This window comes from Lipotes vexillifer, unplaced genomic scaffold (genome assembly GCF_000442215.2).
Source record: "Lipotes vexillifer unplaced genomic scaffold, Lipotes_vexillifer_v1.1 scaffold1272, whole genome shotgun sequence".
NCBI classification, from domain to species: domain Eukaryota; kingdom Metazoa; phylum Chordata; class Mammalia; order Artiodactyla; family Lipotidae; genus Lipotes; species Lipotes vexillifer.
The window spans coordinates 3,170,979-3,187,306 of NW_006779909.1; the positions used below are offsets into that span (position 1 = coordinate 3,170,979).

At 44.6% G+C, this 16,328-nt stretch overlaps 1 protein-coding gene across 1 annotated transcript in view; it reads left to right on the forward strand.

Moving 5' to 3' along the window:
* The window catches only part of ATG7 (autophagy related 7), a 114,437-nt gene that overhangs the window by 20,315 nt on the left and 77,794 nt on the right, over positions 1 to 16,328 (forward strand). Inside the window, 4 exon segments of the mRNA XM_007453054.1 lie at positions 8,892 to 8,980; positions 10,619 to 10,740; positions 14,901 to 14,991; positions 15,750 to 15,894. Coding sequence (XP_007453116.1) covers positions 8,892 to 8,980; positions 10,619 to 10,740; positions 14,901 to 14,991; positions 15,750 to 15,894 — 447 coding nt within the window.

The window sequence follows — 16,328 nt, forward strand, 5'->3', positions numbered from 1 at the left end:
ATGCGGGCCTGTCACTGTTGTGGCCTCTCCCGTTGCAGAGCACAGGCTCCGGACGCACAGGCTCAGCGGCCATGGCTCACGGGCCCAGCCGCTCTGCGGCACGTGGGATCCTCCCGGACTGGGTCACGAACCCATGTCCACTGCATCGGCAGGCGGACTCTCAACCACTGCGTCACCAGGGAAGCCCTATCAGCAGCAGCCAGTTTTTAATGACTGGACGACTCTCTGGAGTCTCTGTTGAAGCGGTCTTGGCGTGTTCGCCAGGGCCCCCACACAGATCCTTCGCTTGGCTAAGGTCGATCTCAGGAAAGCCTGGCATGGCTCAGCGCATATACCGAGCACCTCCTATGAGCCAGAAATTATGAAATATGACTATACCTGTTCTTGACTTCTAGGGGAGATGAGACATTGACTTGTGGAAAGTTAACTAGAAACTCAAGTCACGGAAGAGAAGTGCCAACGAAATAATATGGATGGTACTTTTGGTTGTTTATCTGTGCATCTGTGCCCAGTCTTGTTGTAGACAGGATCACCAGAAGCTGTGCAGATGGGTGGGCTCTTAGGAGTTTCATGGTCTCCTGGCAGACCTCCCTTCTGTGGTCCTGAATGTCCCATCCATTCCCCACACTGCTGCCCAAACGCATTTTCTAACACAGAAATTGCATTGTGTCACTCTTCTACTTAAAACCCTTCTGTGGTTCCTGTTGACTTCAAGATAAAGTTAGAAATAATTATCATTCAGTGCCTCCTCAAACCTGGCGCCTGCCTATCCCTCTAGCCTTACCTTCTGATGCTCCCCAAGATGCATCCTATGCTGTGGCTGCACTGTGACCTCCAGACGCCCCTAATCCCCCCATCTTCTCCCCATCTTCCCACCTTCAGTCACGCCTGTCCGTTGTCCTTCCTGCACCTGGCTGATGCCTCACCCCACTCCCTTTCCGGTTCATCACCCCGGGGAAGCGCTGGCGGATTCCTTGTCCTGTTTGATATCCCTCTTCTGTGTCCTGGTAGCAGCCTCTCTCCCGGCAGTGACTGGGCTCACGTGTAATCTTGGTTTGCTGCTTGTCTGCCTTGCCCGTATCACCGACCAGCCTGTGAGCAGTGTTAGCACAGAGACCGTGTTATACCCCACAGCACATCCTCTGCATTTAGCTTAATGCCAGACACTTAATGGGCACATGGTGTGTGCATGTAGAGAGGAGAGAGTTCCTTGTGGACAGGCAGAATCACTTGTGGACTTGAGCAGAGCACTGAAGAAGTGATTTCTGTGAAACCTACGTATCACTTCACTTGAGGTCACTCCGGCCTTTATGGCATGGATCTTGTTCACTTGCTTTCACATAATTCCAGTTGCTCTTTCGTGTTCCTTGGGTCATGAAGTTTCTTTGAAATTTTTTATCCTGTTCTTCCACAAATAGGCATTGTTTTCAGTGTGAGCTCCTGCAGTTGTGCTCTGGCTTCATATATTATTTCCTGCCTCCTCTTACCAGGACTTTGACTCCCGAGAAGCCACTGTTCCTCTGTGAGCCCTGGTGTCCTCACGGATAAGCTGGAGAACTGTTGGAATCCCTCCAGGTTTCTCTCTTTTCAGTTTGTTTTCTCTTCTGGGGGAGTCTGGTGCCCACGACCCTAGTGACCACATTCTCCGGCCTGAACCTCCTCTGGACCCCCGAACTGCGGTATCCAACCCCCTGCTGCCTTCTCCAGCTCCTCGAATTCAGTATCTCCAGGCTGAATTCATGATCTTTGCCCAAGTCTGGCCCTCTTCTGGGCATCTCTGTCTTGATGACACCGTCATGCATCCAGTCCCGAGAGCCAGAAATCTGGGCAGCTTGCTAGACACCTCTCCGTCTTTTACCACCTCCGTGTCCCATGGATTTCGTGTCCTAAACTTCTGTCGGTCTGCCACCTTTGCGTTTCTTCTGCCACCACCCCAACCTGAGCTTCATGGACTTTCGTCTGCTTTCCTGCAGTTCCTCCTAACGGGGCTCCTTGTGCTGCTCAGGCCTCCCCCCAGTCCATCCCCATATCGCCCCAGGCAGTCCTCTGAAAAGCACATCTGATCATGTCACTCTCAAAATGAAGCATAGCAATGCCTTCTCTCCCGGGCTCTCAGAATAGACACCTGATTCCTTCCCATGGCGTACAGGACTCTGCATGGCCTGGCCCCTGTGGATCCAGCCCCAAGTCCTTCTGTGCTCCCCTCAGAGGTGCCGGGTGCCCTCCTGCTGCAGGGCTTTTGCACGTGCCTTTTTCCCGGAACTCCTGTCTCCTTTCTCTTCTGCCTCTTCTCTCCCCACCTCCACACCTCCCCTTTGCCCAGTGAAGTGTTCGCTCTTTCTTCACGTTGAAGCTTACTCATGATTCCTTGGGGAGTCCCTCCCTGACCACTGTAAAGAGCTTTATGCTGCCCATAATGGGTTCTGGAAGTGCTGTGTGGCGCCTCTTCACAGTATTTAGCACAATATGGTACATTGTGCGTGTTCTTGAGTGACCTTTGATCTTCTTCTCCCGTGTCAGCGTAAGCTCCATGCGGGCAGGTATCCTGTCTGATTTTTCACCATCGCATCTACATGCCATGGTATCATGTCTGGTGTGTAAATACGAAGGGGGACTGAGGGCGTGAGTGTATGAGTTGTGAGGGTTGGAGCTCATATATGTGAAATACCTGGGTCAGTGCCCCTTACGTAGGAGGCCTTCAGCAAGCAGTAGGTTACTCCTAATAAGGCTCATTATAAGTGTTCTCTTTCATATGGTCTTCTGATTCAGGCTGTGTTGCTTATAAAGGCGTTCCCAAATTGTCTATGCACCTAAAGTCAATATGTAGTATGAGTCGTAGACGTGCTTGGTGGTCTGACAGGAGACAGAGTATGGGGGGAGGTGTGTGATCTGCTGTGGGTAATTTACAGCAGTAGTTCTTAATTTGAGGAAGGGATGATGGTCAAACGTATAGCCTCTGAGAATTTGGTGGAAGCAATCATCCTTGCCCACCAAAAAATAAGCATCTAATATCTAACGTCAGGGGATCCACAGAACACTGAAACGCATTCCTGGATCCTCTCTGGGTCCCTGACTTAGAGAAACATGAAGGGAAGGACGGGAGTTAGCCTGCCCTGCTGGGGAGAGAAGGCTGTGGGATTGCTGAAATCTGGAGGTGGGTGGCCCATCTCTGTTCCCAGCCAGAGCTGGGACCTTTGCATCTGGAGGTACTGCCTGTTCAGGTCCGGAGCCCCAGCTCGCTGGGGGGGAGCGGGTGCCTGTCCCTGAAGAGGGCACACTGTCCATTCAGTCAGCAGCAGCTGCGGTTACCACGTTCTGAGTTCTGTGTGTCCAGCACAGAGCTGGTCGCTCACACGTGGTATCAGTAATCCTTCCAACACCCTGCAGAGTGAGTAGTATCGCTCTCATTTTATAGGTAAGGAGAATGGAAATGAGGCTGGGGAATGGCGGCCCCTTCACATGTGAATTATCTTACCTCCTATAGTCAGAATGCTTCCCACAGTGGGAAAAAGAGCATCCACGTTTTTCTCAGTAGCTCACAGCACGACATGACAGAGTAGGAAGGCCAGATGTTGGGTCCACCTGTGACCTCGTGGGCTGTGACCTCTGAGTCTCAGTTTCCTCCCCTTCTTCCTCATAAGATGGTTGTGAGAATTAAGAGATGATGGATATAAACAGGCTTTGTTAGGTTTTACTCACATGTTATAATACTTCTCATTGTATTTTCTTAGAATACATTTGTCAGCTTTCATTTTCAAAGGATAATGATTTTCTGTGGACTGACCTCCATCTCCCGCTATTCTATATAGATGGAATTTTGAGGTCCTGAGTCATGCAGCCAACTTTGCCTTTACCAAAGAGAGGCACACTTTCTTGCCTTTTGGGTTTTATCAGAAACCTGGAGAAATTAGGCATGGCCTGCCTGCAGGAGAAGCCCTTCTGGAAATTTTCAGAAGGCCTCGGAGCACCCAGGAAGGTTTGACCAGTTCACTAATGATGCTTTCTTTAAAGTAAAGCTGAGTAGCAAGTGCATCTTTGGTTGGTTTCTTCTCATTTCTCGGATGACTTAACGGTTGTTAAAGGTGATCGCTAGGGGATCGCTTAATGCCAAACTCCTTTGACTGTTACTTGTAGCTAAAAGTACCTGTTACATTATGATTCAATAATCATATTTATGTGTGTCTTTAGATGTATACACACACGCATAGAAAACTGAAGCAAAACTTTCACAAAATAATACTTTGCTAGGGGCTTTGCACTCTGTTTTCTATCCTGTTCTGTCTTTTGAAAAATGCTAGTTGAGACCCAGTTGAGTGATTTAGGAGTCACGAATAGCTCATCAGGTAGAGTTTGGATGGTGCTGTGTGCCCACTTCTAGAATGCTGGCAGGTAAATGAGCTGCACTTGGTGTGGTTCCATTCATTATTTTTATGTCCAGCTGTATCCTTCTGTTTTTAAAATCTCACAAAGCTCTTCAATTAAGTTTTTGGAATTTTTTTTAAGTAAACATTTTGTGTATTTCCTTCTAATCTTATGTGCATTTTTCTAAAGGCTAAGATTCTACTGTATTCTGTTTTATTTTAGTATTTTAGCATAATATGAAACTCTACGTTACCATCCTTTTTAATAGATTTGTATGATAATGTATTTACCAAGTTTCTGACATTTAGGTTTCTCATAATTCTTCACTTTTAGGAGCTTCTTTGTGCATGAAATCCCATACTCCCCTCCCTTTGTATTTTGAATTATTTATTTCCTTAGGAAGAATTTCTAGATGTGGAATTACTGGGTTAAGAGTTTGAACATTTTAAGATTTGTAATCGGTCGTGTGCTGGTAAATGACAGCGGGCTCTTGGCGATGGGGGTACCCTGATTTTGTAGTGTCTGCTTACTTCCGTGACCTCAGCTCTCCCACCGTGGCCCATTTCGGGCTCCCAGTGTGAAGTCACAGGCTGTGGAATTGGGGAGAGATTGGACCAGTCAGCTCTCCCAAGCCTTGGGGCCCCTCCAGCACCACTGCTTGCAGTAACTGTGGCCATAAGCTGCCGACTTTTTCTCCTGCGGCATTGAATGTTCTGTACATTGCCACACGTTCGATTGGCTGAAAATGGGCCTTGTTTAAATTCTGCTTTCCCTCAAAGAAATGACTCCACTATGGGTCACGGGGCCACTGCACTGTTGCAGCAGTTCTGGTGGTTTCGCTGAAACAGCCCCTGTCACTATCCCGTTGCCAATCCTCAAGGAAAGCTTGCTTGATTGAGTTTTACTTCTTCCTTCAGAGCAATTATTATTGTTATTTTTTTTTTAAAGAAGATGTTGGGGGTAGGAGTTTATTAATTAATTAATTTATTTTTGCTGTGTTGGGTCTTCGTTTCTGTGCAAGGGCTTTCTCTAGTTGGTGGTGAGCGGGGGGCCACTCTTCATCGCGGTGCACAGGCCTCTCACTATCGCGGCCTCACTTGTTGCGGAGCACAGGCTCCAGATGTGCAGGCTCAGTAGTTGTGGCTCACGGGCCTAGTTGCTCCGCGGCATGTGGGATCCTCCCAGACCAGGGCTCGAACCCGTGTCCCCTGCATTAGCAGGCAGATTCTCAACCACTGCACCACCAGGGAAGCCCCAGGGCAATTATTGAAGATTAAATGTTTGGGAAATGTTTTGTGATTTTGACAACATTAGCCTTTCATTCTAGGGCTGTAAAATCTTTGGACAAGAGCAATAAATAACAAAGGAGCAATAACTGGTCTGCTGTTAGTGGGGCTCTTTCTTCTCTTAGTGATCTCGGCATCATGGCAGCCATGTGTGACATCGCCGTGCATTAGATATCTGAACTTCTCCCCTATACTTTTTTTTTTTTTTTTCTTGCGTTATGCGGGCCTCTCACTGTTGTGGCCTCTCCCATTTGCGGAGCACAGGCTCCGGACGCGCAGGCTCAGTGGCCATGGCTCACGGGCCCAGCCGCTCCGCGGCATGTGGGATCTTCCCGAAACGGGGCACGAACCCGCGTCTCCTGCATCGGCAGGCGGACTCTCAAGCACTGCGCCACCAGGGAAGCCCACCCCCTATACTTTTAAGACACATAATCTCCCTTGTGCATTTCCCGTTCTGTTGAGTGTTTGGGTAGTAGACAGCCATTTGTCAGATAAGCATGTTTTCTGGCATCAATGTGGAAATTTCTCCACACACTCAAGTTGACAATTTTGCCCTCTTCTCTTTCTCATTTTGTACTTTTTCAGCAAATTGCTGGGTGGATTGCAGCCAGATCATTACTGAACAACTTCAATGAATTGTATGCCCTCAGCCAAGGAGAAAAGAGTGTTTATTTCATAAACCTTCTAAACAAAGGGTTTTTTTGCAATGACATTTTGTTTCTTTCTGCTGATGTATTGTAAAAGGAAGAGATTTGCCCAAGTTCACACAATGAATTTGTGGCAAAGCCAGTTCTAGAATCCAGATCTCCTAGCCAATGGTTATTTCTGACTGCCATTTGAAAAATCTGTCTACCCATATAGTTAAACTGGCTTACCCAGCCTTGTGTGGACTAATTCCTACAATGATTGAGGTTCCGGATTTGGTTCCTAAAGCACTTGAAGATTTTGGAGTCACTTTTGAATCATCAAAGGAAAATTAAATGGTATTCAGCCTAGTGTCAAATGGATTCTCTCATTTTCCAGTCCGGATGCATACTCATGCATGCCTCATGTGGGTAGGAGAGTTACTTTAAGGCATTTTCAAGCTGACCTCCCTTTACCAGTAAGTGATAAATTTCTCTTTAGTGGTTCATTCCTTCTCTGTAGCTCATTTTAGGTCAGGTTGCTCTAAGAAATTTATTCCTGGTCTTCTCAAAACAGATTTCTTTTTCTTATTACCTTCCTGCCTCATTGCCTTTGTATTTAGTGTCAGAAATATGCTCATTCTTTGAAATTAGGCATCCACTTGTATCTAAAGTAACATTCTGATTTATATAATTTAAACATCACTTTGTCCCAACTCTACAATTGCAGATGGTAAAACCTAGACCCAGAGAATATTTGATAAACTAGAACTTAGCCTCCTTTTTCTCTGCTGGTTAAGAAAAGATAACCTTGAAACTGAAGGTAGGTAACTGTATAAGGGTGATAGACTGAACTGAACAAAGACGTCAGTGAATCTACCACAATAGAGTTTATTTATATTGTTGTTACAGTTACCATTTGTTGAGCGCTTATCTTGCTCCCAGTCTCTGTGCTAAGTGCAGGTGAGAGTTACCCGCTAGATGAGAAAATTAAGGCATAGAGAGGTGAAGTAAATTGCTGAAGGTCAAATGAAAGTAAGTGACAGGACATTTGATAAGAGCCTAGGTTTATGGAGTCATACTTGAAAACTGAAACTCAGCGTCTCTATATGAATGGCATTTCCTGGATTAATACTATCTGGGTTCTTCCCAAATAAAAATTGAAGAGCCTTTAGACACCTGGTAAGATTGAGCCATAACAGAGACTGTGTTGTTTTCTAAGCTATATAGGATTTTTTTTCTCTTTAATGGTCTATAAAGCTCTATAATTCTGGAGCGAGAAGGAATCCTTTGAGATAAAATTATTTCACTGCTTCATTTTACAGGTGAGGGAAGACCTTCCCCAAGGTCTTAAAAATCAGTTAGCTGCAGGGTTAGAACGCATGCCCGCTGGCGCTCCAGCCAGTGCTTTTTTCACTGCATCAGGCCATTCTCTTCTCTTCTCTTCTCTTCTCTGCTGGATAACAGAGAGGTAAATGCCTTCGGTGAACTTTTTTAAATGTGAAGTTGAAGCAGTGATTACTTAATCATGTAGTATGCCTGGCAGATGCCGTCTGTCACAGTTGATAGAGGGGAACAAAATAAAAAGGTGCCCCACGTGGTGGCGGTGGCCAGCTGGACCAGAAGAGCTCCAGGGAGACAGTGTCTTCATTCAGAGGGAGCGCTAGGCTAGAGGCCTCATTCTCAGAGCTCTCTTGCTTCTCATAGGAACCTGTCTCTTAGACCATGCTCTCACCTTCTCACCCAGGAGAATCCCAGACGCATTCTCTTGTCACGTCTCCTTCATCAGCTCTGGTCTGCAGCAGTTCCTCACACTTTTGTTGTTTTCAGTGACCTTGACCTTGACAGTTTTGAAGAGTACTGGTTCAGTTATTTTGGTCTAATGCCTCTTAATTTGGGTTCGTGTGATGCTTACTTATGATTAGATGGGTTATATTGGTTGGGGTTATTTTTGGAAAGAATACCACTAAGGTGAAGTGCCCCTGTCATCATTATATCCAAGCTACCTGATACTCACATGGCATCCCTGATGGTGTTAAGCTTGATCACTTGTTTGAGGTAGAATTTGCCAGCTTTCTCCACTGCAGAGCTACTGTTGTTTTCCTTTGGGAGTGAGTCACTAAGTCGAGCTCACGCCCAAGGAGGGGAGCAATTCAGCTCTGCTCCTGGAGGGGCGGTATCCGCACACGGTGTTTGGGAATCTTCCGTAAGGAAGATGTGTCCCTTCACCTTCGTATTTATTTATCTCATCATTTATATCAGTATGGACTCATAGATACTTGTTTTATACTTTAGGTTATACTCCAATACCACGTTATTTATTTTGTTGACCAAATCGTCCCAGCCTTGGCCATTGAGAGCTCTTTCAGGTGTCTCGGGTGCCCAGTGTGAGTCACAGCGGGGTGCAGAGAAGAATTTGACAGCCCCTGCCATCAAGAAGTTCTCTTGTCTGGTGTGAGGTCCTTTGGCTTTCTTCTCTTCCCCCTAACCCTTCACCAAATGTCTAATTGTTGATGCTTTTGCAAAACAGCATAAATAGGAAAGAGGAGGGATTAGCAGTGTTTGTGTTGTGAATCTGACATGATACTTGCCTCACTCAGAAAGTCTTTTCTGTTCACAGATAACTATTGGTGTATATGATCCCTGTAACTTAGCCCAGTACCCTGGATGGCCTTTGAGGAATTTTTTGGTCCTAGCAGCCCACAAATGGTATTTACTTGTGTGTGTGTGTGTGTGTGTGTGTGTGTGTGTGTGTGTCTGTCTGTCTGTCTGTCTGTGTCTGTGTCTATATGTTTTTGACATTGTGCCTAACTATATCTATATTTCTGTTTTCCCAAATGGATTTTTTTCACTGCTGGCATAGAAACCAGATAATAAATCAGTCATGATCCAGTTTCCATCAGTGGTGAGCCTCTAAACAGGTCTGTTATGGAGCTTCAGACTCCGACCATACAGCCCTAAAGATATTTTAGAGTAGGGCAGGGCCAACAGCTGGAAGTCCCCATCCTGAAATTCTCTAGCCCTCCCTTCAGCTATCTGAGTCACCTTCAGATAGGATTTTCCTGTTGCTACCATCTGCCCTTTTTCCCAACCTTAGACTAAATAAAACAGAGGGTAATATACATTTGAAAAGATGCTCAACATCATTAATCATCAAGGAAATAAAGTATAACTAGATATTACTCATTAATAAAGATAATAAGATACCATTATGAAATACTACTACATACTCACCAGATAATGAGATACTCACCAGAATGAGTTTAAAAAGGTGAGAGTACCAAGTCAAAGATGTGGATGAATTGGAACCCTCAAACACTGCTGGAAAACTGTCAGTATCCACCAAAGTTAAAAATATCTGTAGCTCAGCAGTTTCCCTCTCGGGTATATAAAGCACAGAAATGCATACTCAGATGCAAGCAAAACATATACAGGAATGTTTATAGCAGCATTATTCTTAATAACCAAACACTGGGAATAACCCAGATGTCCTTGAACAATGAAATGGACAATAAATTGTAGTATATTCACTGCAATGGAATGCGATGCTGTAGTGAATCTGAATGAGCTACTGATACACATGTCAACGTGGATGAATTTAAAAAACATAATGTTGAGTGAAAGAGGCTGGACCTGAGACAATACGTGCTCCCTGGTTCCATGTATGTAAAGATCAAAACAGGCAAAACCCATGTCTGGACTTAGAAGTTGGAGCAGGAGTTACTTTTGAAGGGGCTGGTTATTGACTGGGAGGAGGCATGAGACAAGCTCCGTTATATTTAGGATTTGGATATTTACCTCTGTGTCTGCTTTACTTAAATAACAGTGTTCACTAAAGATAGCTAGATTACAGATCATCCGCAGAGGGAGAGTGTTATACTTGCTTGTCCTGGTGGTGGGTCTGTAGAGCTGTGGGCTTCCTCACCACTGCCCGAGCTGCCGTCTCGTAGACCGTACGTTCAGGTGGGAGAAGGGGGACCAGAGGAGCCCATGCTTGTCTTGGAGTTTCTTTTTAATATCTTGTGAGCTTTTTTATTTTTTTTCTGCATTTAAGATTCATTTGTCAGAAGCATTTATGTGCAATGTGAAATTGTTATATAAAACTCACCTAAAAAGAAATCATAGCCAGTTCAGCGCTCAGCCTCTAAACACTTGGACAAAGGAAGCCTGCGTGGATATGTTCAGAATCTCTCAGAGGTTAAGGTCATTCCCCCCGAGGGTGTCAGGGAGGCATAATTACAGTGAATTGAATCCTCTCCACCTGGGTTTGCCGAAGCTCTTACGTGAGCTCTTTCTTTTCCTTCCTTAAAAAAAATAAAAAATAAAAAAATCTGGGCCCGACATCAGGAGTAGCAGTTTCCAGTCTGTTGAAGTCCTCTGCTTTCGGGACCGCACTCTGCAGGGGATGAGAGACGTCACCCACAGCATCATCTTCGAAGTGAAGCTTCCAGAAATGGCATTTAGCCCAGGTAACTTGCCGGTCTTTGAGAACGCGTATACTTATCATTTACCAGAAACCAAATTAGGTTTAACTTTTCTTTCATCCCTTCACAATGGCAACAGAGGTAGGAAAAAGTACAGCTCCTACCTCTTTGCCCCTAGGAACTCTTCCCTGGAACAGAGGGCATGCTCTGCTATTCACACAGGAACAAAGGCAGAGATTGTCCTCAGGATATTTCCTCCAGGCAGTTTTCTCAGTCCTGAGAATTTTTTTTCCCTCTATTTTTTGTTTTTACTTAACATAAAATCTTTATTCCTTACCCTCCTTACAGGAAGAATGAAGTATTAATGCACCTACATATTTATTTGTTACAAAAAGTTGTGTGTGATCTTATTCTCCATATAGTAAGCCAGTCAGCAAAAGTGCCATTTCTCCTTCCACGTTTAATATTCTTCATCTGATCCTGTGTGGTAGGCAGCAGCTATTCTCCCTGTTTCATAAGTTAGGAAACTTGGGCTCACGGATAATGTTATATATATGAGATATGTGTGTGTGTGTGTGTGTGTGTGTGTGTGTGTGTAGATATACATACATGCATTTATTTATATATTTATATTTATGTACACATCACAAAGACAGAATAACATACCCAAATTTGGGTAAAATAAAGGTAATAATACCCATCTCATGGAGTACCGCTATGAGGAATCTGACTCCTATGTAAAAGACAGACACAATGGTGACATATTATAGTTGCTAAATAAATGCTAATTTATGGTAATTTCCTATGTTACCCAAAGCCGAGAACCCTTTCCAAGATGATCCCTCAGATTTCTATGTCTTACGTGCTGTCCAGAGTACTTGTACATACCTACATGGTTTAATTTGCTCCATACAGCACCTGCATTGTTCCAAGGAACATTGCTTTCTTTAATCCGTGGATCATGTGCCTTAATGTGAGTGTGTGTTTTGGGGGTGAGGGGTGTTAAAATCTCTGCTTCATCAGGCAAAAGAGGAAGCTGTTTACTTGTTAGTTTAGAGCCTTAAAATATCTATGGCCTCTCTGCCGTCTTTAGATATTTAATACATTTGATTTAGCACCCTCTTCTGGCACATTCTAAAATAGCTTCCATGTGATGTTTCATTAAGCCGCCGCTGGAAGGTAGCTCCAGGGGAATGAGGTGAGCATGAACTAACCAATAATGCGGCCTGGTCTCCACTTGGCAGGCCACCAGCTATTTCCACACATCACTCAGTTAATCCTGCCAACCACCTTTTGGGGGAGGCACTTTTCTTTCCATTTTTTAAGATAAAGTCACTGAATTACTCTTACTACCTGCTCCCAGTGATATATTAGTGATGCTTGGTGAAGCTGGCAAACCCAGGAAACACTGTGCAATTCTATTCGAAAAAGAGGTTTTCTGTAGCGCAGTAGTGCTCTCAAGTCTTTACACTTGATATTGAGTGTAGATTATTTAAAGAAAGGCAGATGTTCCTCTTTTTTCATGTGAATTAATGTTTTCCCTCTTAGCTGTAAATAAAAGCTTTTAATAACTAGAACTTTGTAAAGTTATTCTGTATCATAATGTGAACTGAACGTATTTGTATGGTAGTGTCCTTTAATATTTCTAAGACATCCCATAGTTGCAATGACAGTGTTATAAGAAATGCAGTTTTGAATATCCTGTGTCTTCTGCTCTTGGTGGTGCAGGCAAGCTCACTCTGCTTTGCTGATACAGAGTGTTCGATCAGCCGGCTGAGGGGAGCCGCAGACACTTCTGAGGGTGGGAGAGCCCTCCTTTCACTTCCTGTCCTTGCTGTGCTCCTCCTCTTTGTCCAGCTAGGGGAAGACAGGGCCTAACTTTCCCCTAAAAAATACTTTCTCATTAATTTGGGGTATGTCTAATATGGAAGCAGATATGATAGACTAAATATTATGGTCACCTATAGTATTTTTCTAATTTATCAGTAAGTTTAAAGTACATCTAATTTTCTTAAAATGTCTGTAACATCTTGAGTACAGAGATGTTTTAATTTGCAATGACATTTTGTGTTTGTCTTATAATTTCTTATCTGTAACAGGAGAAAGCTGAGGCTGGAGTTATTAATTATAGTACTAGACTGTGTTTCTGAATTTCTTGTCAAATTTCTGTGCATGTGTTAGAGAAGCATTTTTAAATTTAACATGAGAATAGTAAGAAAATCAAACAAAATATGAGTTAGTAACTGGTTTGAACTCTTTTTTTTCCCCCAGAAAAATGATTTTGGAGTTCTTATCCTCTTTAAGAACTCATATCTATTATTTCAGTTTTAATTTTTTGTGATGTAAAAAAGGACCGCACCAGAGCACCTGAGTTAAAACAGGAAGGGTCATTTGTTTTTCGGCTCCTTGCTGTGAAAGATACCCTCAGCCAAGTAGCTTTTGAAGATAACTGACCCCCTTGTTTCCCATTGGTCGTCCTGTCCCAGAAATAAAAAGTTGTGTAAAGCAAATCAACACCTCTGGGTCCCATAATTATATTGGGCACTATTATGTTAAGAAACAAAGGTTGAAAGCTAAAAAGTCCCCAAGGAAAGGAAAATAGAGGTGTTGATAGAAATATAAAAGTAGGAGAATGTCCAAAGAAAACCAGTGTACAATTAGAGACAAATGTAAAATTCCTGCCATAGTCCTGTATCTCTTAACCTTAAGTCAAGGAGATTCTGTTCCTTCAGAGACTGTTACTTCAAGCAGATATGGGAGGTGGTGCTGGAAGGGTAGGTGGCTGAGTGAATTCTCTGCTAAGGAGTTGAGGCTTTATTGTGAATTTTGGCAATTCAGTGAGGAAGGGAGAGCAACTGAGGTCCCAAGGTGTGGGGAGTGTACGACTGGGTGGCCCCCATTAGCAGGATTTACAAGGCCGGGTTTCCACCAAGGAAGCCAGGTTTCCACCAAGGAAGCCAGGTTTCCATTAAGGTGAGGAGGTAGCAGAAGTATTCTGCAAAGCAGTTGTGATTTTTAAGAGGATTTTGCAACAGTGGAATAGAGCAGCATTACCCTGAATGTGTCCTGTGAGATTTTTTTTTTTTTTTCCTTGCGTTATGCGGGCCTCTCACTGTCGTGGCCTCTCCCATTTGCGGAGCACAGGCTCCGGACGCGCAGGCTCAGCGGCCACGGCTCACGGGCCCAGCCGCTCCGCGGCACGTGGGATCCTCCCGAAACGGGGCACGAACCCGCGTCTCCCGCATCGGCAGGCGGACTCTCAAGCACTGCGCCACCAGGGAAGCCCCCTGTGAGATTTTAATTGGTGTTACTGGTTGAGGGAGATAATGGAGAGCCAGGTAAGATTGGGAAGCTCAAAGCCAAATCAGACAAAGTAGCTCCTTTACTGCAGGTTTCTCAGAGCTTTATCCCCCTCGTGTGCGATGTGACGCTCCAGGTTTGGGTGGTGGTGGGGCAGAGGGAGAACACAGGTAGGTGTTCAGAAGCATTTCCCAAGCCCGTCAGCCAAGGGGTCTTTATCCTCTCAAAGCTTTGCGTGGAGCAACTTTTGAGAACAGCTGGAATTGGAGTTACAGAGGCACCCACTGCAGAGGTTAAAAGAGGTCAGCGGCAAAGGGAAGAGTCAGAGGAGAGGAAAGTCTGAATGGATAAGGATGTGCTTAAAGGAGAGGGCAGCTTAACAGAAGAGCAGTCCCTTGGACTGAGGTCTGGAGACAGGTAGGCGCAGTGATGGAACTGAGATGCTGGGTGGAAGGGTAACGTAAGGATGAAGAGCGGAAGGGGTGCACTCAACGGAGAGGTACAGGTCCAGGTGGGAACTCAGCAGAAGGTGTGCCGCAGTCACACTGGCTTGTCTTCCTAAGGTAGAAAGCCCTTCACAGGGTTAGACCCACTCCAGATATATTCTTTTTTTGGAGCAACTTCCAGTAACTACAGAAGTTAAGGCAACTCGGGCCAGAGACCAGGGCTGTTTCTGAAGCCCTTCTGTGGGAAGACAGTGCTTGGGTCTGAGGGTCTCTAAACAACATTCCTAGTGGCTCCGGAAAATGAGGCAACTGAGGCAAGTAGATGCCAATTCTGGCCTGCAAACCTCCTTGAAAAAGAAGTGAACTGAAAGCTTATGGATGCGTGAGCCATCTTGCTGCTTTGACTTATTTTTTAATTTTTCCCTCCTTCCCTAAACTTACTGTTTTATTTGCCTTAAGATTGTCCCAAGGCGGTTGGATGGGAGAAGAACCAGAAAGGAGGCATGGGACCAAGGATGGTGAACCTCAGCGAATGTATGGACCCTAAAAGGTATACTTTGGAAGCCGTTTTCTCCAGGGTGCACACCAGGTTCTGTCAGGCCAAGAGCATTGCCCAGTTCAGTCAGGGGGTGCCTTCACACTGACGACGAGTGTTAATCCACTCTTGGCTGCCTCTTGATTTAAGTTTGGTTGTGAGAATTAATATTAATGATGGGTATCCTGAAGGATACACAATTCACGTTTCTCTAGACATTATAAATTTCGTTCTTGTTTCAAGCTCAGACTCTCAGACCTCTGTACCTACACCACCTTTTAGTTCTTTATTCATTGCCCTTTGATTTTGTCCATTAGCCTACACTGAAGGTCATTATAAGAAATATTTCACAGAAACCAGTATTGTATTGAAGGCATGATGTAAGTAACCCCTTTATTGAGGAGACAGAAATTTCTCTGTTTTCAGTATTAGGAAAATCTTTCCTCATAAGCGGCTGGTGTGTTTTTATTCCTGGACACAGTAACTCCTACACCTGGTCATGCTTCCCATTTCACCTTGGCTGCTGGGAGCTCAGGATCAGATTGGTGGCCCATCACTGTGCAATTGCAGAGGATAATGGTGGCATGTGTTCTGTGTGGTCACCTTTCTCCTCCTCGCTCACCCTCAAGCTTTGTTTTACTTTTCCTTCAATCCTAATTTCCATAGTATTTGTTTCTTATTTTCTCATACAGCTACTTTCTATCTAAAAAGGACAAGATTGGGGCATAAATGAGTGACTGACTAAATAAATAAATAATTCTCTCATTTTCTAGGTTAGCTGAGTCATCAGTGGATCTAAATCTCAAATTGATGTGTTGGAGATTGGTCCCTACTTTGGACTTAGACAAGGTTGTGTCTGCCAAGTGTCTGCTGCTCGGAGCTGGCACCTTGGGTTGTAATGTAGCCAGGACATTGATGGTAAGTTTGTGGGGGTCAGATGTTACCTCTAAAGCTGTGGCTTCTCTTCTTATTTCGCTATACAGTCCACCTTCCATACCTGTGGGTTTCGCATCCGAAGATATGGAGGGCCTTGTATTTTATGTAAGGGACTTGAGTATCTGTGGATTTTGGTATCCCCAGGGGCTCCTGGAACCAATCCCCCACGAATACCAAGCAACGACTACGCCTGAGTGCCTTCTCTCTCCCAGACTCCCCCTATTCTCTCTCCCTCCCTCCCTTCTCTTTTTCCTCCCTGTCTCCCTCCCTTTTTTCTTTTCTCAGTATCTCTTTAAGTGTAAAAGGAATACATGCTTTTATTATAAGGTAGAAACAGGAACTCTCCCTCCACTCCCATCCCAAGTCACTTACCAGAATTAAGCAGACTTCACAGATTACTACACAGCCTCTTTCCC